Source organism: Engystomops pustulosus, chromosome 1, assembly GCF_040894005.1.
Source record: "Engystomops pustulosus chromosome 1, aEngPut4.maternal, whole genome shotgun sequence".
Lineage (NCBI taxonomy): Eukaryota > Metazoa > Chordata > Amphibia > Anura > Leptodactylidae > Engystomops > Engystomops pustulosus.
In genome coordinates, this window is record NC_092411.1 from 193,782,464 (window position 1) to 193,806,285 (window position 23,822).

At 39.4% G+C, this 23,822-nt stretch overlaps 1 protein-coding gene across 6 annotated transcripts; it reads left to right on the plus strand.

The window, feature by feature from the left end:
* Nucleotides 1–4,484: 4,484 nt before the first annotated feature.
* Nucleotides 4,485–22,391, plus strand: SPARCL1 (SPARC like 1). Of its 6 annotated transcripts, XM_072117002.1 has the most exons (12): nt 4,519–4,591; nt 6,244–6,305; nt 7,131–7,248; nt 7,430–7,474; nt 8,604–9,440; nt 9,531–9,597; nt 11,093–11,211; nt 14,086–14,206; nt 15,829–15,965; nt 17,453–17,601; nt 19,045–19,193; nt 22,128–22,388. In XM_072117002.1, exons 3-12 carry the CDS (start codon nt 7,234–7,236, stop codon nt 22,154–22,156), a joined length of 1,668 nt encoding a protein of 555 aa, XP_071973103.1. In that variant the 5' UTR covers nt 4,519–4,591; nt 6,244–6,305; nt 7,131–7,233; the 3' UTR covers nt 22,157–22,388. The 6 variants fall into 6 exon arrangements, 5 of the variants coding, with proteins under 5 accessions (XP_071973124.1, XP_071973085.1, XP_071973094.1 ...); XR_011848930.1 differs by lacking the exon at nt 7,131–7,248 and having other exon boundaries at nt 4,485–4,591; nt 19,122–19,193; nt 22,128–22,391; XM_072117023.1 differs by lacking the exon at nt 7,131–7,248 and having other exon boundaries at nt 4,485–4,591; nt 17,453–17,492; nt 19,122–19,193; nt 22,128–22,390.
* The last annotated feature ends 1,431 nt before the right edge of the window (nt 22,392–23,822 follow it).

Consider the following 23,822-nt stretch of genomic DNA (forward strand, 5'->3'; position numbering starts at 1 on the left):
AGGCGATCCAGCAGTGGCCACGACCTTTGAGCAAGAAGCAAGTGAGGGCTTTTCTGGGCATAGTAGGCTATTATCGCCGATTTATCCCCGATTTTGCGACAATAGCGGCACCCCTGACTGACCTGACCAAGGGTAGCAGGGCGGTGATGGTAAAGTGGAGTGAAGAGGCTGAGGGGGCGTTTCAGCGACTTAAGACGGTTTTGTGTGAGGGACCGATACTGATCACCCCTAACTTCACCAAGACCTTTGTTGTGCAGACTGACGCTTCTGACGTGGGCTTGGGGGCTGTCCTGTCCCAAGTAGTGGAGGGTGAGGAACATCCTGTAACATTCCTGAGCCGCAAGCTCACACCTCCTGAAAAGAACTATAGTATAGTTGAGAGGGAGTGCTTGGCGATCAAATGGGCTCTGGAATCCCTGAGGTATTATTTGGTAGGGCGGCAGTTTACACTGGTGACCGATCACTCTCCCCTAACCTGGATGAGTCAGGCCAAGGAGAGGAATGCCAGGGTCACAAGGTGGTTCCTAATGCTCCAGAATTTTAAATTCACGGTGGAACATCGAGCAGGAAAATTGCATGGGAATGCCGATGCCCTATCCCGTACCCACTGTCTGATGGCCAAAAGTGTTCGTCCCCACAGGGTCAAACAGAGGGGGAGGGTATGTGAGACACTGAAGGGGTTAACTGTGGATGGGCGGTATGTTTCCCCTAGGTTTTGCTTCTATGCAAGGCCTTAGTGCTGAGGTGGGTTTGTCCAGCACCTTGGACACAGGTGATGGGAACAGCCTAATTAGCCTGGATAAAATGACTCAGCAGAGTTGAGTGGGTTGTCTCTCTGTGGAAGGAGGCTGAGAGGACACAGCTCTGACCTGTGTGTCTGGAGCAGCCACGTGATCTTTGTTTAGTGTGAGCTAGTGGACTATTTGTATAGTTAGCACCCTGACGGGTAGGTTTTCTTTTGTTTATTCAAATACCTGAATGTAAAGGCTGGTTTATTTTTGCTGCAATAAACGCAGGCGAGACCTGTTTGGACTGTATCACGGTGTCACTGTCTTGAACTGCATCACAGCACCCCGCTACCACTGTCTCTACCGGGCCAAATCCCCACAGGTTATATGGAACATAAGTGTGTGGTATATTATCACTTAGACCAGTGGTTCTCAACCTTTCTAATGCTGTGACCACGCAATACAGTTCCTCATGCTGTGGTGACCCCAAACCATGCAACTTGCAGAAAAACACAGTAAAATTGCGGCTCCGATGACTTTAGGCGACCCCCGGTTTTGGTTGTTCGACCCCCGCTGGGGTCCCGACCCACAGGTTGAGAACTACTGACTTAGACCATGAGATTTAGCTGACTATGTAAAGCATGAGTACAGTACATTGTGATTTAAATCCTGGGGTAGGAAACCTACCACTTCAAAATGGTCATTTTGACCTTTACCTTGGGGTATGCAAATAACCCCATTCGGCGCACCAGATCGCTTGGCGCTTGGTCATGATTATGATAATGCATGTGCTTTGTGTGTGTGAAACTGCTTTGGTGCGTACAAAAAATATGGTGCCAAGTTGTTCCAGGTTAAATTAAATCAAAAGATAAGGGGGCACTGTCTCCGTCTCAAGAAAACAAGGTTTAATCATGGCTTTTTTACTGTGAGGACTGTCAATCTGTAAAATAGCCTGCCTCAGGCGCTGGTCACAGTAGGGACAGCGGAGAGCTTCAAGAAGGCTCTAGATGCCTTTTTACACCTAAATAACATTGACGGTTATGTTATATACAATTGTATTCCCTAAATCCTTTCCTCATCCAATTGAAGTAATTCTGGCAAATTGTATACTTTAGTACTAAAGAATGCCAGTAAAGCTTCATATCCCTTGCTGGGGAGGTTGAGATGTACAGGGCCTCCATGTGTAGGTTGGCAAGGTCTACATTTGATTCAATTTGCAGACCTTCCAACCTTTGTAGGATGTCTATTGAGTCTTTGATGAATAAAATATTGACGTAGCTTGTGGTCTAATAAAAACTTATGTTCTGGGAGATACAATTGATGCCTGAAATAATCTGGCCTCCCTTTGAGGGGTGTGACCCCTTTATGAACCTTAGGGGTACTGTAAAATGCTGCAGTGCAATGGTTTAGGGCGAACAAAGATTTATGCTCTCATTTGCTAATTAACTTTTCTCGTAGACCCTTATTGAGAACTTTTACAAATTTCTGTGTAAATCAGGTTTCCAGGATGGGTCGAGGTTTTGGTTGTCAACTCAGTAAATGGCTCCTCTATGAATTTCCCTCAGAGACTTCCTACAGTACTCAAACATATCATCCTACATAAGCTGTTAGTATCACATGGCCATGATTACTCTCCGTGATAATAACATCTCCTGCGCCTACATGTCCATCACATGACCATGGGCAGATTTTTATTTACTGGAAGCTTTCTATAGAAGGACATCAGGCAGAGATCTAGAAAAGAGGGAGGAATTAATACAGTGCGCCACATTTACTTCCCCGTCCCGTTGACGCCGCCGATCCTGGAATGTCTGAGGAGGATTTGGAGCTACCGCAATTCACTAAGATCGTGCGTCCAATTTCCTGCATGTGTCGCTTCCCTGCCGAGGTCCACCGGAGTTCACCTTCTTCTTCCCGGTGCATGTTGAGCTTGCAACACAATTTGGTTTTTAAATTCCGTGGTTTGTCCGAATCAGTCGGGTTTTCCAACGTCCACGCCCCCCAATTTGTGTTGCATGCAAGCTGGCGCCAATGTGCCACAATCTGATCGCTTGCGACAAGAACCTGGGGCAATTCAGCGCAACATCTATTATTAGATGAAAGTGGATGGCCCCTTTAATTCTCGTTCTGGTAATGACGCCGATCATGCTCAAGAAAACATTTGCGCCACGTCAGTGTCAAGCAACTTGGATTACGGTGACAGAGCCTTATTTACATATTTTATATAGCGATTTAATCTTTTCACATTTAACAGAATATTGCCCATCTAATCACTTAATCTCATAGTCATAATCATGCTGTAAATCCAATCCTCTTAGTCCTGGCAGTGCACAGTGTCCTGCTGATACTTGGAGACTGGGTGTGGTGTGCAGGGGCAGATTTAGACTGCCGTGGGCTCTGGGCTGTATGAGTGAATCTGAAATTCACTTCCTAAATATGGTACTAGAATCAGGCTTCTTGGGGAATAGAAGGAATAGCGTCCCTTCTGCCTGCTTTCAATATGCGGTTTCAGGACCTTTGGAGGCCCTTCAAAGGTTCTTAAATGGCTCTTGAGTCTGCGAATTGAAAGCAGGAACATATGTATGTGGATTTCATGGGTGAAGATCCTTCTCAATATAAAATTTGGTAAGTGGTTTTGGTGGCCATGTCTGCCCATGTTATAATCCACTACTGGTGGTGCACACTTTCCCAATGATCAGGTTTTTTACGTCACCCTATAGAAAGGTTAGGACACGGCTACCCTACAGCAAAAATGTGCACTGCAGCCAGTCCGCAAGTATCAGTACCTCCTGCTCCTATATCTGCTGGAGAAGGGTTACTGTGCAGAGAGTCTTAAACCAGTTACTTCCCATGGTGTGTCCGCTTTACAAAGACTGTCCTGCTTACTACTCCTTCAGTAGTAATTTGACAGTAGCCAGCAGTGAGGGGGCGAGAGGGAGAGCCAAGCAGGCAAAATAATGTGAGATAGTTAGACACTTAGTTAGATAAACCAGAGACCCTTACTCATAGATTCAGGCACTTTGGCTGAGGTAATCTTCTTATATTTGTTAATGGCCTTATTCGTTCTAAAATCAACTTTTAAAATTATTCTAATGAGCCACAAGGGCTTTACAAGAGCATCTCTGTGCGCAGGCTTCACAGGCTGTTACGCTGTTCTTACCTTACCCCCTGCTCCTTCAGCATCCTGAAATATAAATGCATTTTTCACAGGCCTGCTACTACAAACAAACAACAACACAAGCCTGTCCATTATCAAAGTACAAAGAAGTAGAACAAACAACATGGTCTTTAATTGCAATAATGTGTAATTCTACAGACAGAGTAGAGAACAGCTATGCTGTTATGGAGGATAACTGACAAGGTGTGGCAACTATGCTGTAGTGACAATGTGCTGACAGACAGAAAGGGAAAGTATTGTTACGTTTTTCTAGTATAGTGAACATCACTTATTCATACAGCAACATTTTGAATAATATATAATTTTTTTACTGTTATTATTTATTTTTTGAAGACAACCATTTTACCTGCTTATGCACTGATTTTCACTTTTTGATTATTACTTATTGGTTATTACATTTTTCAGAATTTTCCCTTCCCATGAATATGACCCCTAGCAATAGTGCATGAATGAAGAGCATCTGTCTGGGAATATGTTATTGCTCTGTAAACAGTTATGTTTGACAGACCAGCATAATTTCAACTTCACTGAGCTTCAATTACTTTCCAGCAGAAGAGACAATAATAAAAAGAGTGGGATTTAGATGGCTTTTCTTGCACCACTGTAACTTTATGATACTGGTATATGGTTAGCTGGGCTTCTATCTGCAGCATCCTGGTGATAGAATCAGATCTTTGAAAGTAAGGTAAGATTTTCCATACTGTATCTCATCATCAATAGTATAAGGATGCTATTAGTAAGGAACTTTATTTAGGATTGTGTAAATGTAACTTCTGTATCCAATTAACATTACAATCCATGTTCAGAAATTTGAAAAACAAAAAACCCTGGGTCACATTTACTAAAAACAATGCAAACTGCACTATGTGCGCAAGGACCTTAGTAAATGTGCCCATATCTCAAAATGACACCGAAGGAAAATGGGACATCACTCCTTAGAAGCAGATGCACATGGTAGATGCTTGAATATGGATGTTTCAACTTAAAGGGGACTACTGTCCTTTTTTATGTGAAATCTCCCCCCGTTTACCTATACAAAATCTCCCCCAAAGTCAGGCAAACCTGAGAATTCTCCTTATTTTCACATGAGATGAGTCAAGTTTAGTAATTGCAGGAGTAGTGTCCTTTCAGAAGCCTCTGTCTTTGATACCTGGAAAAATGTTTTTCATGTCATATTAAAGCTAAGGATCTCATCTTTCAGGTCACAACAGACTCATCATTCTGTGAGCTAAAGAACTGGAGATACAGACAGAGGACTGAATCTTTATCTGCAGCTTGCATTTCCAATTATGTTTTTAACTGCTTGCTTTAGCTTGTATCTCTGATTCTGTAGATCAAACAATCATAATCTGAAAGATGAGTTCCTTATCTTTAGTATGACACAAAAAGGTTATCTCTAGGTGTTATAGAACCAAAGATAGGGACTTCTGAATTGACACTACCCCTGTAACCACTAAACTTTACTCAACTCATGTGAAAATGGAATTGTAGAGTCAATTTGTCTGACTTTAGGGGAGATTTTTTTTTAAGATAAACAGGTTGCAAAAGAGGCTATTCTAGAAAGGACATTTCATAGTGATGGCGAACCTTTTAGAGACAGAGTGCCCAAACTGCAAACGAAAATCCACTTAATTACCGTTAAGTGCCAACATGGCATTTTAAGCTGCAACTTATTGCTACCAATTCTTCTACATCATTCAATCGTATTGGCCCCCTTAGGCCACCAATACAGTTGAAGGAAGGAGAACAAATTCAGACTATCATTGTAGTTTCTCTGCAGGGTCTCTCTGTGCAGGAAGAATAGTGGGTCCAGCAGGATGACTTCCAAAGATAATGCTCTTCTGTCAACAACTGGGCGATGGCCTGAGTGCCCACAGAAAGGGCTCTGAGTGCCACCTCTGGAACCCGTGCCATAGGTTCGCCACCACTGTACTAGAGGGTGCTAGTAGTTTAGTGGAGTAAAACCTGGTGACAGGTTCTTTTTAAAAAAGTTTTGAAATGTCACAGCAATGAAAAAATCCACCATTTGCATCTACATTTGAGAAGTGCTGTTGATTTTTCTTCTGTACATGGTATTTGGAGCCTCTCAACTTAGATCAACAACTACATGCCCCTACTACTAAGCTACTATCTAGCTGAAGGCTTGCCGTCTTTAATCTTCATTTATGCTACCGGAAGGAAAATGAAAGAAGGAAGGTAATGATATAAAAATTTCAGATAAGAAATTTGGCAATGGCAACCACTAGAGCGTAGTAATATGGGTTTATGAAAGCACAACGAGGTTTTCATTAACGTTTTTCGGACTTATTATTATAATAGATTTAAATTTTTTAACAGGTGTGGAAACAATGTATTCTTTCCTAGTGGCTTGTCTTTTTGGGATATTTTTTATGTCACCTGTAAGTATGTATTACATTTTTATTTGTATTATTAACCCTGCATTAAGATAAAATGAATGTCTTCATATTATACTCTCCCTATAACACTTGCATACCCAACTCTCAGGGTACAGCTACATTTCAAAGCAATTTGTTGAGTTGTATGTAGTTTTGTGCAGGGCTGGTGTTAGTGGGCGGCAAACTGGGCACTTGCCCAGGGCCCCCTGTCCTAATGGGGCCCCCTGCATGTGAACTTTTGTGGGCAGAGGATGTATTGCTCCTTTAATACCCCCTACATTTCTGCATTAATCTATAAATCTATATTATCTTTCAGATTTATCTTCTAATATCAATCTACCTATCATCTGTTTATCGCCTATAAAATTCTCCTACTACTCCATATTACAGATACTTACCATACAACTGTTTGTAAACTACAACATGTTATAATTCTGCAGGACTAAAGGAGCCTCTTACGGACTGTTCATAAAATAGTTTTATTTTGGAGTTCCACTTTTAGTTTTGACCAGGGCCCCACCTTGTCTAGAAGCGTCCCTGGTTTTAAGGACAGAATAATTAGTAGCATTACCAAAACTCTTTGTGTAGCCGTGGCCTAATTAGTATTTTACAATAATTTGTAATAAGAAATATGATGTATGCATGTGACAAACTGTTTCTAAAACTTCTGTATGCATAGATTTATATTTTGTATTTTGTTTAATGTAAAAGCTAAATGAAAATTTAAAAAAATTTCAATATTGAAGGTGTTTAAGTATTTCATAGCATTAATAGCTGAAACAAGTCAGTATTGATAGACTGTGTGGTACACTTCTTGTATCTTAATAGCTGATGTTAAGAAGGATTGCAGTAGTGAAGCTCTGCCTGCAAAAGTCACTCCTAATCTAGAGAGCTTTTCAGAATCCTAACTGACCGTTTTTTGGGAGATTTAATGCGAATAATGAAGGTAATGGACAACCACCAGTGGTGGCATAAAACTGCTTTCTGAGTATTGCGTATGCATTAGAGGAAGCCCTTTTTCGTTATCCTTTCTACATGAACCTCCATAACAAATTATATTTAAGTGAAATATGTGTGATGAAGAATTATTAAAAATGTCAAGTTAACTTTTTTGTTTTTCCCGGTAGAGCGTATCAATAACAGTGGATAATGGTTTAAATCCTGGACTAAAGGTACATAGTAGTTACTTTGATGGCCATATTAAGTGACCTGAGTGAAGTTGACCCCCAACCATGTTCATCAGGAATAAATTGGGGGCATTTATAGTAGATGTATCTTCAACAGCCATGATTATCACAGACCATGCAGAGTCCTGTGTCATAAGCTGACCACACTGCTGGGAACGTGATTCCTTGCATCATATATGATGCCAGGGACTTGACTCCAAGCATAATAGTGATACCTGATGCAAGGAGTCCCTGCTTCCCTCAGAAATAGATGTGCTAAATTGTTATTATGATTATAGTTCAGCACTGTTGTTTTACGGGGAAGAAGGAATCCCTATCATCATAAATTAATATTATGTTCGGCCCTCAAAATCTTCGTCTGAATAAGCTCTCTGTCTGCTATGACTCTCTTTCTTGCTGCGGTTGTTCATGTCTCCTGCAAGCAGTCAGCTGACCCTTATTGTCAGTGGTTCAGAGGGTAGGGCACACTTAGATAGCTGCTTCTGCTTTCACCCCTTGAAATCTTCTAAAAAACATTTTAAAGCTTTGATGCAAAATTACATGAAGGTGTATTTTCACAGAGTTTTTTATTTGAATTAATGAAAATTGTCCCACAAAATATAAAAACACTACTTCAGTATTTAGTGGAGCAGTTTTACTAATGGCCGTGCGCCAGTTTTCTGTTGGACTTTGCACGTTCTCTTAGGTGCAAACTGCTTGCACAGATATTTCAGAAGTTCACATTTGTGTTGCATGTGACCGTTTTGTGTCGCGGCTGGACTATTCTTCATGCAACACAAAATTCTTCCCTGCAGGGGGCTTTCTGGTGCTCAGTCTGACTGTGTACCAGATTTATCAACACAAAAACGGTCACATGCAACAAAAATGTGAACTTCTTAAATATCTGTGCTAGCAGTTGTGCACCCCATATTCAAAAGGTGCACACAAAAAAAGTGGTGCACACTACAACGGCAAACTGAACATAGTGTAGTTCTTAATAAATGTTTCCTTAACCTAAGTTGAACAAATAAAAAAGGAGAAAATATAAATAATGCTTAAAGCTGTGGGGGGGGGGTTAACTTTTTTGTCAGGTAACTTCTAAAATCTTTAACCTTTGGGATTTTCTTTAATTTAGTTGAATGAAAGTACAATGGAGCAGAAACACATATTAACGGATGGTACTGATCGATATGTTGTCACCGATGACGGACCCAACATGGAAAGCAACATACATAGTATAAATAATATGGGTTTTGGTGAACAACCAAAAGTTTCCAAAACAAAACCAGGCCCATTTTCATTAGAATACTTCTTGAATATGTTTAATGTCCACGTTGATGACAATGGACCACCTTCTCTGACCAATATTTCCAAAAATTTAGATGAAGAATATGGAGACAGTAGACAAGATAAGGTGCACATCACAACAGAAAAAGCACATCATTCAGACAGTCTAGAAGGCAACACAGGATATGCAAATATTCTAAACAACATTTACAATGATGAAGATTTGCAGTATATTTTAGATATCTCTCACAATCTGAGTGACATTGGGCAAAGCAGGAATAATGAAACTCATGACCATGTAGAAGAACCCTCTCCTGAAGATCTAATTGACATTAAGGAAAATGCAGCTAACATTAAGGAAGAGTATGTCGATGAAAATGATGAAAATACTTCTAGAAATGACAGAATTACTAAAGAGGAAATTTTAATGAAAGAGGTCTACGGTGATAGAACGAGATTTAGTTTTGGTGACCTTGAAATAAAACAGGCAGAGTCTGTGACAGAGGGGCCGTGGAACCAGCAAAATAGTATTGTATATAATAACAGAGGTGATGTGGCAGATGTTGGTCAATCTACTGAAATGTCTTCTACTGATCAAAGTAATCAAAATGTGAAAAATGCTACTGCTTTTCTTGCCAAGCATCTTGGGAACAGCAATGATAATCATGTAAGCTACCACGGCCACGTGAGTAATACAAAAATACCAGTGTAGTCTCTTATACCGAAAACATTTTTGATATTCAAAAATCCTTTCTCATGCATTCTTCTCATCCAGGATGTTGATGCTTCCGGCGAGAAAGAGAAAGAAAGTTTAGAGATAAATAATACGAACCTCTCTACAGGTGAGTTGCTAATATGTAATGAAGAACACTGTAGACAGATTTATTAATGTGCCAAAGCCACTTTAATCATATCCAAGCAAAGCAGAGCTCCAAAGATAGTTAAAGGGCCAGATGTATCTCTTGGGGTTTTTTTGTTGTTTTTATGACTTTTTATATTGCCAGTTTTGAGCCTAAACAAAACTAGACGTGCATCAAAAATTACCATGTTTTCTTATTTTATTTTATCAGTACAGATGTTTTTCTGCACCTACTAATGATTCATAATTTTTTTCATTTTGGCGCAAAAACACTCCAGCCCAAAGGCGGCGTAGACTGAAAAGCAAGCATTGAGCTCTTGTGTATCCCCTGGTATAGTACAGCAGCAGAGCTCAGCCAGTGTTTACACTACATGCAGCCTCTGTTTATAATTCATATAGCTTCTATTTACAAATAATCTGCAAAAGCAGCAGCTAAGTGATGGGAAGTACGACTCTTAGTGAGCTGGATCATTAGGCTCCTCTCACTTAGAAGAGCTTGCTCTTCTGGCTTAAATATATAAAAGGGAGCCTCAACCCAGTAAGTCACCCCATAACACTCGTCATAAACCCCATTTTATAGCGTTGAAGGGGGCGTGATGAGCTGGTTAGGGGCAGGGTTAGGTGAGCTATCGGCTCACTGAGGGGAGCCAACTACCATTGTTTGCATCCCATCACTGCATAAGCTCAGAACAGGATAGAAAAGAAGTCTGTGGGAGCTTGGAGACAGTACAGAAAAGTGTAGCAGGATGACCACACTAGTGTCTGAGGAGAAATAGTGCCCAAAATTACAGGAGAGCAGCAGAAGATCAGCAACCGAAGATCCCCTACAGTAGATGACAGAAGCCACTTCTGAGAAGGATCACTGGGTGCAGCTTGTCATATACCTGGGCCCTGGTGTAAGTGTCATTTTCATGTTTGGGTGGGTGAGAGAAGCACAGTGAAGCTTTTAGGAGGACCACATGTAAGTCTACGAATCTAAGATTGCTCTTATATTGAGCCTAAAATAAAGTGCAGTTGCAAGATCAAGTGAGGCATGAACTCAACTCATCACAGATGGCTGTAGCTTTTGATAACTCAGGGGCAACAATGTTCCTAATTATGGCGCAAAAACTAAACTAGAGCGCATCAACTGTGATATATCTGGCCTATAGAACTATCCCAAGGAAAATGCATGTTCTATAATTAGACATCCTTAAACTACACCAGATTTATTAAAATGTCTAATTCTGAATGATAAATAATTATGGAATGGAAAAATGCTGCAAAATTGTGGTTCATTTGCATACTTTTTGTTGTAGGCCACATCCCCTCCCAAAGTCGGATCCATTTTATGATGTCATGCTCTATTTGTGTTGTAAAAAGAGTCTTACAACTAAAACTCTTGATATATATTGTCCGTTTTCAGTATTCAGTTTTAGTGCAAATTGCAACATGTTTTGCAAGCAGAATGACACATGTGCCAATATTTGTTTTTTCAGACTCTTGTATTAATTTTCACTGTAAAAGAGGAAAAACATGTAAAACAGATGGACAAGGATACCCTTTCTGTGCTTGTCAAGATCCAAACTTCTGTTTACCTAGTAACAAAAACGACCTGGTAAGTAAAGTATAGTTCATCTCTGCTGAGGAACATAAAATGAAGGCAATGGGTGGCATTTAACAAAGTGTCTCAGGTTCCGCCAATTTCTAGCTGGAAAACACTAGTCTTTTGCTGTGCCATATTTATCACTGTGATAATGAATTCTGGTGCAGTATAAAACTGTTGGTTCCTACTTTAGACCTATTTTTAATTGGTCTAAACTGCGAGAATTTTAAATGCACAGACCATTTCTCACTCCATTTCACATAGGTCATGACCCCTTCATCGAACAAGTCAGGAAAGTGCCAAAAAAAGGTCTAAAAGCCTTGATAAATGTGGCACAAGGCATTTTAGTTTTTGGCACAAAACCATCAGAATTGTGCCTTTATAAATTCCCTCCAATATGTAACTAAGCAGAAAGTGAAAATATGAAGGTAAATATTCAAGTATAAGCTGAGGCACCTAATTTTACTCCCAAAAACTGGAAAAACTTATTGACTGGAGTATAAATGTATAAATGCATTGGTCAGAGCCTCCTCCTAATAAAATGCCCAGCAGCCTCCCCCAACTAATGAAATGCCCAGCAGCCTCCACCAACAAATGAAATGTCCCATGTAGCCTCCTCTCCCTAATGAAGTTGTCGGGAGAATAGGAGTTGCCAGGGAGAAGAGTATGTTTGGGGAGCACCATAAGGGTTAGTATATGACTTTTTTTTTTTTTCATATACTCATGTTTAACCCCTTAAGGACGCAGGGTTTTTCGGCTCATTTCTCGCTCTCCAACTTCAAGAATCCATAACTTTTTAATTTTTACGTGTACAGACCTGTGTGAGGGCTTATTTTGTGCGTAATAAATTTTACTTTCCTGTAATGTTATTTATTTTAACATGCCGTGTACTGCGAAGCTGAAAAAAAATTCCAAATGTGGAAAAATTGAAAAAAAACCGCACGTGCGTCACGTTCTTGTGGGCTCAGTTTTTACGACTTTCACTCTTCGCTCCAAATAACATGCCTACTTTATTCTTTGGTTCGGTGCGATCGCAGTGATACCAAATTTATATAGGTTTTATTGTCTTTTAATACATTTTCAAAAATTAAACGAATGTGTACAAAAAAGACAAAAAAAATTTTGCCATCTTCTGACGCTAATAACTTTTTCATACTTTGGCGCACGAAGATTTGTGAGGGGTCATTTTTTGCGAAATGAGGCAACATTTTCATTGCTACCATTTTGAGGTCTGTGCAACATTTTGATCATTTTTTATTTCATTTTTTATGTTATGTAAAAAGGTGTAAAAGTCGCATTTCGGACATTTGGGCGCCATTTCCCGCCTCGGAGATCACCGCCGCCCGTAACCGTTTTTATATTTTGATAGATCGGGCATTTTGGGACGCGGCGATACCTATTGTGTCTGTGATTTTTACTGTTTATTATGTTTTATATCCGTTCTAGGGAAAGGGGGGTGATTTGAACTTTTAATATTTTATAAATTTTTTTTATTTTTTTATTTTTCTTTTTTTTTTACTATTTTTTAGACCATCTAGGGTACATTAACCCTAGATAGTCAGATCGCTCCTACCATATACTGCAATAATACAGTATTGCAATATATGGCATTTTTGCACACTATACATTACAATGAGCCACAGGCTCATTGTAATGCATATGCAGAAGCCATGTATCCTCGGGTCAAACGAAGACCCAAGGTTACCATGGCAACCGATCGCGCACCGCCGTCTTTTAAATGGCGGCGGCGACTTTGCCAGCGGCAACGGAGGGGTTAATAGCGATGGGGGTTTTCTGCAATATGCAAAAACCCCCACCTTTGTATGAAGAGGACTCTTCATACATCCCTTATACCTCTGCGCCGTAGAGCTACGGCGCAGAGCGTTAAGGGGTTAAGCCGATTGGATTCAGGCCAAAAATTGTGCTATAAAACACAGCTTTTATTCAAGTATATACGGTACAGGCAGTCCCCGGGTTACATACAAGATTTTTTTGGTCTCTGTGACAATTGGATTTTAAAAATGTTGTATTGTCATAAGAACCAGGATTAACAATGAATCTTAATTACAGACACCATTGATAACTGTTATAGTTGTTTATTGGAGCCTGGGAATAAAGTACAGCAAATTACCAAAATCCAGAGGTCCGTTTGTACGACAATCACACAGCTCCATTTATTCCAAACTATTCCCACATACCTGTGTTTGAACTGACTACTTGCATCTGGGTAGTCAGAAGGTCTTTTCTGCTGTCATCAGGATAGGAGAGGACCTTGAATGCCAATGACCCACAGCTGGAAACAACGCATGGTAGGTCAGTTGTTTGCTGCACCATACTGGACACTAAACCAAGAAAATCTACCATCAAAATCAAACATGATAAACCAGGGACACTTATTCATAGATACAGGCATTATGAATGTGGTAATCTTCTAAAATAAACTTTACAATTTATGCTAAAGATTCTGAGGGACTCTGGTGGGTGTTTCTAGAGCCTCTTAGAGATCTAACAGCAGCATCAGGATGTGCAAGGGGAGGGGAAAAGACAATTTTCCCCTCCCCTTGCACATCCTGATGCTGCTGTTAGATTACACAGGCAGAGGGAATAAGGAGAGGAGAAGTGTTCTGCTCATTGCAGAGAGATATTCGGACCTCCAAAGGCAACAGGCCTAGGTAAAGGAATTCCTAGTTAGAGACCAAATTCCTGACTAGAGACCTTGACAATAATGCAATGTAAATGTTACCCATTCTAGCCTGAGGAAATGGATATAATGCATAGAGAAGCAAAGACAACCAAAACTATGATGGCCTCTCGCATGGCTGCAGTGGCACTATAAAACATTTTTATGAATATTATAATGCATATTTTTAATGGTCATATCTTTAGGTCTGTGGGACAGACAACAAAACTTACACAAGTGCCTGTCAACTTTTTGCCAAAAAATGCCTCCTTGAAGGCACAAAGGAAGGAAATCATCTTCATCTGGACTATCAAGGGCCATGCAAATGTAAGACACCTGACAATGTTCTTTTGATCAATACAGTGTGCATAGATACATATTGCATACATCTTACAGAAACGTAGTAGAGTAAATTAGAGTAGAGTATGGTTGATTTTATTTCTTGTTCACTTCACAATGCATAGGCTCTTTTACCAATATCTCCACAATAATTAAAGGGGTATTCCAGGAATATGCATAATTAATAGTAAAATAGGTCAGTCAAATATTAGCTAATATGTAATTAATTGTTATTTAAAATTTTGCTCCCCCTAGCAGAAAAATGTTGTGGACATACACTATAATGAAGAATTAAAATGCTACTGGCCTTTTAATCAGTCCTGTGACTTTGTCCCTTGGAGAAGACACAGGACAGAAGATGGCCGCTGGTCACATGTCCGCATCACATGTCCTGCACCTGCCTGGGCAGGTCATGTGATTATCACTATGTTTGGCTTTAGGCGGTTGGCTGTAGTGCATTGAGTATGGCCAGTGTTGTAATGGGAAGTCATCTCAGAGGGGCAGTGTGCAGTTACATAAACATCATTACTATGGTAACAGAGAAATACATTCTGTTAGGTCATCACTAGGAGAAGAGCATTAGAGGTAGGAGCTGTTACTGAGAACTGAGGAATCATGAGACTTGTAGTTTTAGATAGTGGCAATTGTGAAGATAACTCTGCCTACGGTACTTTCGTAAGCCCATAAATTTTTGTGAATCATAATTCATCTATTTATAGCATTATGGGTTTTTTATCAGATGTTTTTATTCCCAGAATACCCCTTTAAATGGTTAGTTCATGAGAAAGTAGGACAGTGCTCCAGAAAATTAAAGTAGTACAAATCTGGATTAAATTGAGATATATTGTTGGGTATACACAATGCTCCTTAGGAATTGCTTTAAAGGGAACCTGTCACCAGGAGACCCATTTTTAGCACTCCCCCGGTCCCCACGGAGCATAGTACATACACTGCCAAAGTGTTTTTGTATAAAAAAATAGGTTTTACAGAAAAAAAAGATATGTTATATTGTACCTTTCATTAGCATCTGCTGTGTGACTAGGCAGTTGCCTATTGGGAGGGGCTGGAAAGGAGCAGTTCCCCCCCACCCTTGGGAAACATGTGACCTTTTCAAATATATGAATAACTCCCCACACTCGGGGTTGGCTGTAGAGGAGCAGGGGGTGTTGCTAAGCCAACTGATGGGTGTTTTCATGTATTTCAAAAGGTCACATGGAGTAGCTGTTCCCCAAGGGGGTAGGGGGACTGCTCCTTTCCAGCCCCTCCCATTTGGCAACTGCCTAGTCACACAGCACATGCTAATGAAAGGTACTATATAACATATCTTTTTTTTCTGTAAAACCAATTTTTAATACAAAAACACTTTGGCAGTGTATGTACTATGCTCTGTGGGGACCGGGGGAGTGCTAAAAATGGGTCTCCTGATGACAGATTCCCTTTAACTATATCAAAGAGAAGCTTTAACAAGGATTAGATATTTCAATATACATTTTCCATGTAGTATTATACATACTGAATTTTATTATACTATATTATACATACTTTTGAAAATTCTAGATTTTTAAGTTTAGTCTATCAGGTGAGTTCAGGTCATTCTGTATTTATTGCAGTTATCCCTCCTTGCACGGAATATGAACTTGCACATTTTCCATTCAGAATGAGAGACTGGTTAAAAAATGTTCTCATGCAGCTCTATGAAAGGGATCAGGAAAATACTACATTTCTATCAGAGAAGCAAAAAAGCAAGGTGAGACAAGCTATTTTCCTTTCTTTGTGTTAGCTCATTATTATTATATTGTAGATTTCAGGGTAATTTTACAGAGATGTGTACAGCAGTGTATTTGAAAATGCATGTTGACGACAGCTGGTGGACCATAGGACATGTTAGAGCATGTGGACGTCACTTTAGGGCCTCCAACTTGGAATTTCTTTTTCTATCTTCTATATACAGCATGCGTGTCTGATGTTCTGAAGAACCCCACCACTTTTCCATCAGGAGAAGTCAGATAAAAACACAGTAGGCCAAATTCTGAAAAGGGGTACATTAAGGGGCAATTTCTTTTAACCACTTAATGCAGAATGCAGTACAGAAAATGTATTGCATCTGTTTCATGATTCCTGTACATGTACAAAATTCTGATTGAGTTACATCAGTAATTGGTACTTAAAATGTGATAAAAAAAATTAATTAATTAAATTAGAGTAACAAACAGAAACATATTTGGCATCACTGCATCAAGTATTGCCATAATCTTGCAAGAAAAGGAGATTAGAGTAACTATGTTATGTATGGTCTATGGTCAGGGGCAAAAAATTATAATGCAAAAGACAATTCCAGAATTATTGGAAGGAATTTATTAATGCGTTTGTGCCTGTCTTTTTTACTCTGTGCATATTCTGACAAATTTATGGTACCACAAAAACCTCAGATTTTGGACCATTTTTTTTTACTTCGCTCAATTTGGCCACAACTTTTATATCCAACGCCTTTAATTGGCACAATTTTTTGCCACACATTTAGGCCAACAAAAGGCAAGTCTTCTAAACTTCTAAACCTCATCCTCGGTGCCTCAATGATGACATTAAAAAAAGATCTTAATAGGGTTTACTGTTCAAGACAGCCTGTAGTCCATGGGACATGTTAGGGCAGGTGGACATCACTTAAGGGTTGCCAACTTGGAATTCCATCTTCTTTATATAGTATGAGTATCTGATGTTTTAAAGGACTCCCCCACATTTCAGCTGGAGTAGTCAGATAAAAATGAAAAAAAAAAATATAAAACATAAAGCTCCAGGAAGATGACATAAAAATATAAACAAAACTATTGAACAGTAATTAAAGGCAGGCTATAATGAGGATTTAGGCCCACAAAAAGGCATCAACGAGTTACCCGGAACTTGGAAGATCTTAATGATATCCCTGTAAGAAGTGACAAGGGTGGAGAACACTCATACTGGCCTTTCCTCTACGGGCTTGAACAACGTCCGACAAGTCCAACTAGTAAAGTATCTTAAATTTTAATGCCTTCAGGAGCTGCTAAATATTAGTTGACTTGTGTTAATGTATCTGTCCTAAGGAAACCAGGAGGGCACACTGTAAATTCAATGGGAAATCTTTAGATGTTTATTAACAGAAGCTCTGCTGCAGGGATATTGGGGCGTTCCTCGATCTCAGGGGAAAATGTGGAGCCTATTTGAATCTCTTTACCCCCTACTACCACTTTCTATTCTTAGGTGAAGAAAATCTATGAGAATGAGAGACGACTGCAAGAAGGTGAGCACAACATAGAGCTCTTGGTGAAAGATTTTCAAAAAAACTATCACATGTACATCTACCCAGTTCACTGGCAGTTTCACCAGCTCGACCAGAATGTAATGGACAGGTAAATAGGACTACATTTTTATTTTCAAATTACCTGTAAAATTAATGAAACTCATTGAAAGAGAGAAGACTGTCTTGCAAACTAGAGAGTGACTGAAGGATTTATAAGGCACATAACAGATATTACGCTATTCACAGGCCCACATTTATCAAAACTAGTGCAGTCTGTACTATGTGCAGTTTTCCTGCGGAGTCTGCAGGGTGCACCAGAGTAATCAAGAATCTGGCACCCCCTGCACTGCTCTGGAAGTTTGCACCATTTTTTTGGAGTACTCTGTTCATGCTGCAGAATTGTGGCGCAGACAGAATTGTCACACATGTCAGTCATCACACGTCAGTACTAAATGTGCCGCAAACTCCGAATAAGCAGTAACACCCCTTTAGGTGCACATTTTTCCTGTCTTGTCGGACACAGTGCAGCTGCGACACAAAACTGATGCAGACACTTTAATAAATGTGGGCCAATGTGTCTAATTATACTAATAAGTATGTACTTAGAATTCATTCAGTGCATCCCACAATACTATTCATCATACAGTATTCAATCAGAATTTATTCTATTTGTTTTTCAATCAGCTTTAGTGATTTGAACTTTTTTTTTTTTTTTTTAAGTTTACATGTTTTTTTTACAAATTTTTCAAGCCTCCTAGGTTACTTTCACCCTGGGGGGTCTGATGGCTCCTTCCATATATTTATTGTAGTATAAGGCAGTTTTACTAAGGTTCTGTAACGGTGTGCCTATGATCAGAGACACGCGGAGACCCGGCCCATGGAAAACTGCAGCGAAGTCTTAGGAAGTCGGCACCTGTGCTTGCTCATGTCTAAAGTCAGCGAGCAAAGAGGATTAAATGAAGTCCATTAAAAACTTTACAATTATCACCTGATTTATTTGTTTTTTTTTAATTCTTCAAAGCTTTGGATACTTTGTAAGTAAATTACAGATTCTCTATGCCCCTTTTCTGCTCCTTCTTTCTCCTATAGTTAGAAGTGTATCTGAAGACCCCTACTCAGCACAAAGATAAGGAAAGGGGGATAAAGATTAACTCCTCTTTCCATACATATAGAATATTTCCCTTGATTATCTGAGAAAATTAGGCTATCCAGAGATTGTCTGTAAAAAGTTAAAGTCATTGAGGACAATATCAAGTTGCTTACCTATCATCTGTCAGTTGAGTACAGTATCAGTCAGATAAGGTCATCATTAGCTTTAGGCTACCCACAAAATGAGTAAGTTGTGTTACTAACAAAAGTTTGGTGAAGTCAGAAAAAAAGCTTTGATTACTTCCGTGAAAAATTCCTGCCATTCTGCATCTAGCAAACAACTGAAGCTCTAGTGCCTACCCAGTAAGGGGATCAAAGAACTGATCAATACAGTATACTTGAGGATGTCCTCTTGCAATTATCTATGAAAACCTTTTTTTATGGTTGTTGAAATAAATTACAGGCTGCTAACACACTCAGAGCTTTCTGCCATACGAATACCTCTCATCCCAATTGAACATTGTGTCGATGCATTTTTAGAAGAGTGTAACACCAACAATGACCGGCGCATTTCTCTGCGGGAATGGTGTCGCTGCTTTGGAATAAAAGACGGTAAGACAAATGCTATTATCATTGAATTAAAAATGAATTATCATTGTAATTAATTTTTTAATGCATATAAATGACACATGAGCATCTCTGATGAGTTTTCCCAACAAAAAACATCTTATGTTACCTAGAGGCAAACACGCTGAATCTCAGCCATGAAAAAAATAAAAGGGGTCATTTATCTTGGTCTGATGCACCTTTTTGATTGTGTTTTAGTGACTTTTTGGGTGCATTGTGGTATTTCCGCAATTTTTTGTGTCCTTTTCCAGTTCGCCAGAGTTCACCATGTAGCAGTGATCCTGGTTTGCGCCTGATTTGTCTTTGTATTTCTGCTGCTTCCAGATGTTTGTGCCTTATTTAACATTGATTTGCGCAAATAATTGCACAATAACACACCAGTCCTGACCATGCTTAGGAAAAGTAACAGTATGATTTGTGCAACAAAATTGAGCATTTTTTAAATTTGCGCCTTAAAAAGGCAAAAAACCTTTATTTGACAAAGACGAAGACAAATCAGGTGCAAAACATAGACTCACAAAAGGCGCAAAAAAAGATCAGTGAATGGAAAATATGATAAATGACCTCCAAACTTTAGTCTGAGTGATCCTTAAAAAAATGGATCTGACTAATAAATGCTGTACTCATTAATCGATCGGTTACACGTACCATTAAAATAACAGGTGTGGGCACTGATCTATTGAAAAGTATTGCATTTAGTGCAGCTGTCTGGAATGAGGCTGCAGCAATACTTCCTTTCATCTCTTCCCTACTTTTAATTGACATACAATAAATAGGTTGGCAGGGAAAATGGAATGGAGTATGACTTCAGGATCACGCTACACGGTGTTTATTCATGGAGACAAAAAGATCTACCTACATATTATACACATTAAACAGACTTTTGGCAAGCTGGTTTTTTATCTTAGTTGCATTAAAGGAATAAAAATTACTGAAAAGAAGGAACTTTCCTGTCACAAACATTCTCCATGTATCATCTATTGATAGCTTATCCGAGGAAAGGTTTTTTAAAATTTGACTTGAAATTTAAGATCATTATGGTATCTTTGCATAACATCTTGTATAATCTGAGTGTCTTCTTATTATGTTATAAAGAATAATAGGAAAATAATCTAATGCCACATTGTATAAATATACAGTTTGTTGCATAAATATACAGATAATGCTTATAATGTATTATATTCGACTAGATAATTGGACACATTTAGTAAGGGCCGTGTGTCAGTTTTCTGACTGACTTTGCACATTCTTTTAGGAGTAAACTGCTTGCACAGGTATTTAACCCCTTAAGGACGCAGGGTTTTTCGGCCGATTTCTCGCTCTCCAACTTCAAAAATCCATAACTTTTTCATTTTTCCGTGTAGAGACCTGTGTGAGGGCTTATTTTGTGCGTAACAAATTTTACTTTCCCGTGATGTTATTTATTTTAACATGCCGTGTACTGCGTAGCTGAAAAAAAATTCCAAATGTGGAAAAATTGAAAAAAAACGTCACGTGCGTCACGTTCTTGTGGGCTCAGTTTTTACGACTTTCACTCTTCGCTCCAAATAACACGCCTACTTTATTCTCTGGTTCGGTGCGATCGCGGTGATACCAAATTTATATAGGTTTTATTGTGTTTTAATACATTTTCAAAAATTAAACGAATGTGTACAAAAAAGAAAAAAATTTTTTTGCCATCTTCTGACGCTAATAACTTTTTCATACTTTGGCGCACAGAGATGTGTGAGGGGTCATTTTTTGCGAAATGAGGCGACGTTTTCATTGCTACCATTTTGAGGTCTGTGCGATATTTTGATCATTTTTTATTTCATTTTTTATGTTATGTAAAAAGGTGTAAAAGTCGCATTTCGGACATTTGGGCGCCATTTCCCGTCTCGGAGGTCACCGCCGGCCGTAACCGTTTTTATATTTTGATAGATCGGGCATTTTGGGACGCGGCGATACCTAATATGTTTGTGATTTTTACTGTTTATTATGTTTTATATCCGTTCTAGGGAAAGGGGGGTGATTTGAACTTTTAATATTTTATTAATTTTTTTTATTTTTTAAACTTTTTTTTTTCTTTTTTTTTTCACTATCTTTTAGACCATCTAGGGTACATTAACCCTAGATGGTCAGATCGCTGCTACCATATACTGCAATACTTCTGTATTGCAATATATGGCATTTTTGCAGCACATTCATTACAATGAGCCACTGGCTCATTGTAACGAATCTGCAGCTGCCAGATAGCCTCGTGTCAAAAGAAGACACGAGGCTACCATGGCAACCGATCGCCGCCCCCCGATGACGTTCGGGGGCGTGGCGATCGAAAAAAAGATGGCGGCGCCCGCGCGCCGCCGTCTTTTAAATGCCGCCGGCGACTTTGCCGGCGGCAACGGGGGGGTTAATAGCCGCGATCGGTGCTAGCACCGACCGCGGTTATTAGCGGTGGGGGTTTTATGCATTTTGCAAAAACCCCCACCTTTGTATGAAGAGGACTCAGCCCGTGAGCCCTCTTCATACACTCCTTATACCTCTGCGCCGTAGAGCTACGGCGCAGAGCGTTAAGGAGTTAAGAAGTGCCTGCACCACAATTGTGTCGCACTATTCTTCATGAGACTATTCTTCAAATTTCTGCACAAATGGGCATGTCGGTGCTCAGTCGGACCATGCACCACATTTATCATGCAAAGTCCAACAGAAGTGTGTCGCACACCCTATGTTAATGGTGCACCAAAAAATAAGTGGTATGCTCAGTTGAAGCATTGCAGAGGGCACCAGATTCATGAAGAGCATGCCCCAGAAATCCTGAATCTGGCGCCCTCTGCACACTACACAGGGTGCAGTTTGCACTGTTCTTAGTAAATGTACCCCAATGTTCCATATTGGTGTTTGGAGAGAAAACAAACATGATTTTGTACTCTTATTTTATAGGTGACATTGATGAAGACTTGCTGTTCTGAATCTTCACTGACAGAACTAAAGCTTTATGTCATGGAAGTTATTACTGATGGCCCTGATTTAAATAGCAATAAAAAAGATGTAATGTTTTCATGAAGAAACGTAATATAGGCGGTCCCCTACTTAAGAACACCCGACTTAAAAACAATCCCTAGTTACAAACGGACCTCTGGATGTTGGTAATTTACTGTATTTTAGCTTCAGGCTACAATAAACAACTATAACAGTTATCAATGGTGTCTGTAATTAAGCTTTCTTGTTAATCCTGGTTCTTATGACAATCCAACATTTTTTTAAATCCAATTGTCACAAAAAACAAAAAATATTTTGACTAGGATTACAATAACAAAGTACAGTTCCGACTTACATACAAATTCAACTTAAGAACAAACCTACAGAGCCTATCCTGTACGTAACCCGGGGACTGCCTGTATCATCTTCTAATATGCTGTCTCTATAACTTCCTTATGTTAAAATTTATGCAGTTATGTTTGCAGAAGGAACATAACTAAAGACTCATGGGCCCCCACAAATCTTTTCATAATGCCCTTCAGTACCGTCTCAGCTCAGCTCATGTGGCGCACCAATGCAACACTGGAAGCCAGGTTCATTGTGTGGGTCGTAAGGAGAGTCTCCCACCACTCATACAGCATAAAGGGTAATGGCACTTCCCTACATAGTCTCTTACACAGATCCCAATATACCTGTATAATCATGTTTGTCCTTTCAGTTGTCCCAGTTGTTGATTTCAGAGCTGGAAGCTAAATTGATGAATGAATAGGTGAAGATCCATGCACAATGATTGTGGAACTCTTCTTATATTTGTTATCCATGGTCTCCTTTCTTCTAAAATTAACTTTTAAATTATGCTAATGAGCCAGAAGGGCTCTCAGGGGTGGGAGGTTTCTACCAGAGCCAGTCCATGTGGTTGCTTCACAGGCCTTTACACTTTGCAGGAGGATATTTATAATGCAGATGCATTTGGGGCGCTGCATATATTAAAGAGGGGGCAGTTGCATTAGAGCTATCAAAATTAGAACAACACACAATTGCATAAATGTCAAGATCACAGAGTAGTCCTATGTCAACATGTCCTAACATGGTCAAAAGAGCAGTATTTTAAGCTTATTTCATTAATTGTATATCTTCTAACGCACATAATGAAAATGTAAATTAGATAATTGAAAAAGAACATTTATCAAAATCAAATAACACTTTCAGGCACCTGCAAGTAATTGGTGTTAATGTGGCACCTTAATTATCTGACATATTCTATTTACCTGGCAGCCTAACTTTCCAGTTTGCACTCACTTTGCAAAGTGTGTTCCAAAGTGATTGAAACACGCCAGCAGCAGGTGTCCAGATAAAGGCCAAAGGGGTTAACTTATCATTCATAACAAGAATAATTGATTTTTGCAATGTGATTTCTGGAATATTGCGGCTTTAAAACATCAAAACCTCATTCAAGTCCCCAAGAAGGCTGGTGTAAGAGAGGCCCTTGAAAGACAAATGTAAGAGAGAACTGGATAATTGAGAGAATCCCCTTGGTTAATCGTTTCAACAGTGCAGCTAGAAATGTTCACCAGTTCAGAACTGAACAGAGTAAGGATTAGTCTTGTCTTACAATGTCTAGATGTTTAAGAGCAACTGAACTGAAAGCCCACTTTC

Bases quoted from the DNA above. Each gene is read 5' to 3' on its own strand.
- SPARCL1 (XM_072116984.1), top strand. From the start codon at position 6,255: ATGTATTCTTTCCTAGTGGCTTGTCTTTTTGGGATATTTTTTATGTCA. The intron at 6,306-7,429 runs GTAAGTATGTAT...TTTTCCCGGTAG, and splicing joins GGATATTTTTTATGTCACCT to AGCGTATCAATAACAGTGGA. The intron at 17,602-19,044 runs GTAAATAGGACT...AATAAATTACAG, and splicing joins GACCAGAATGTAATGGACAG to GCTGCTAACACACTCAGAGC.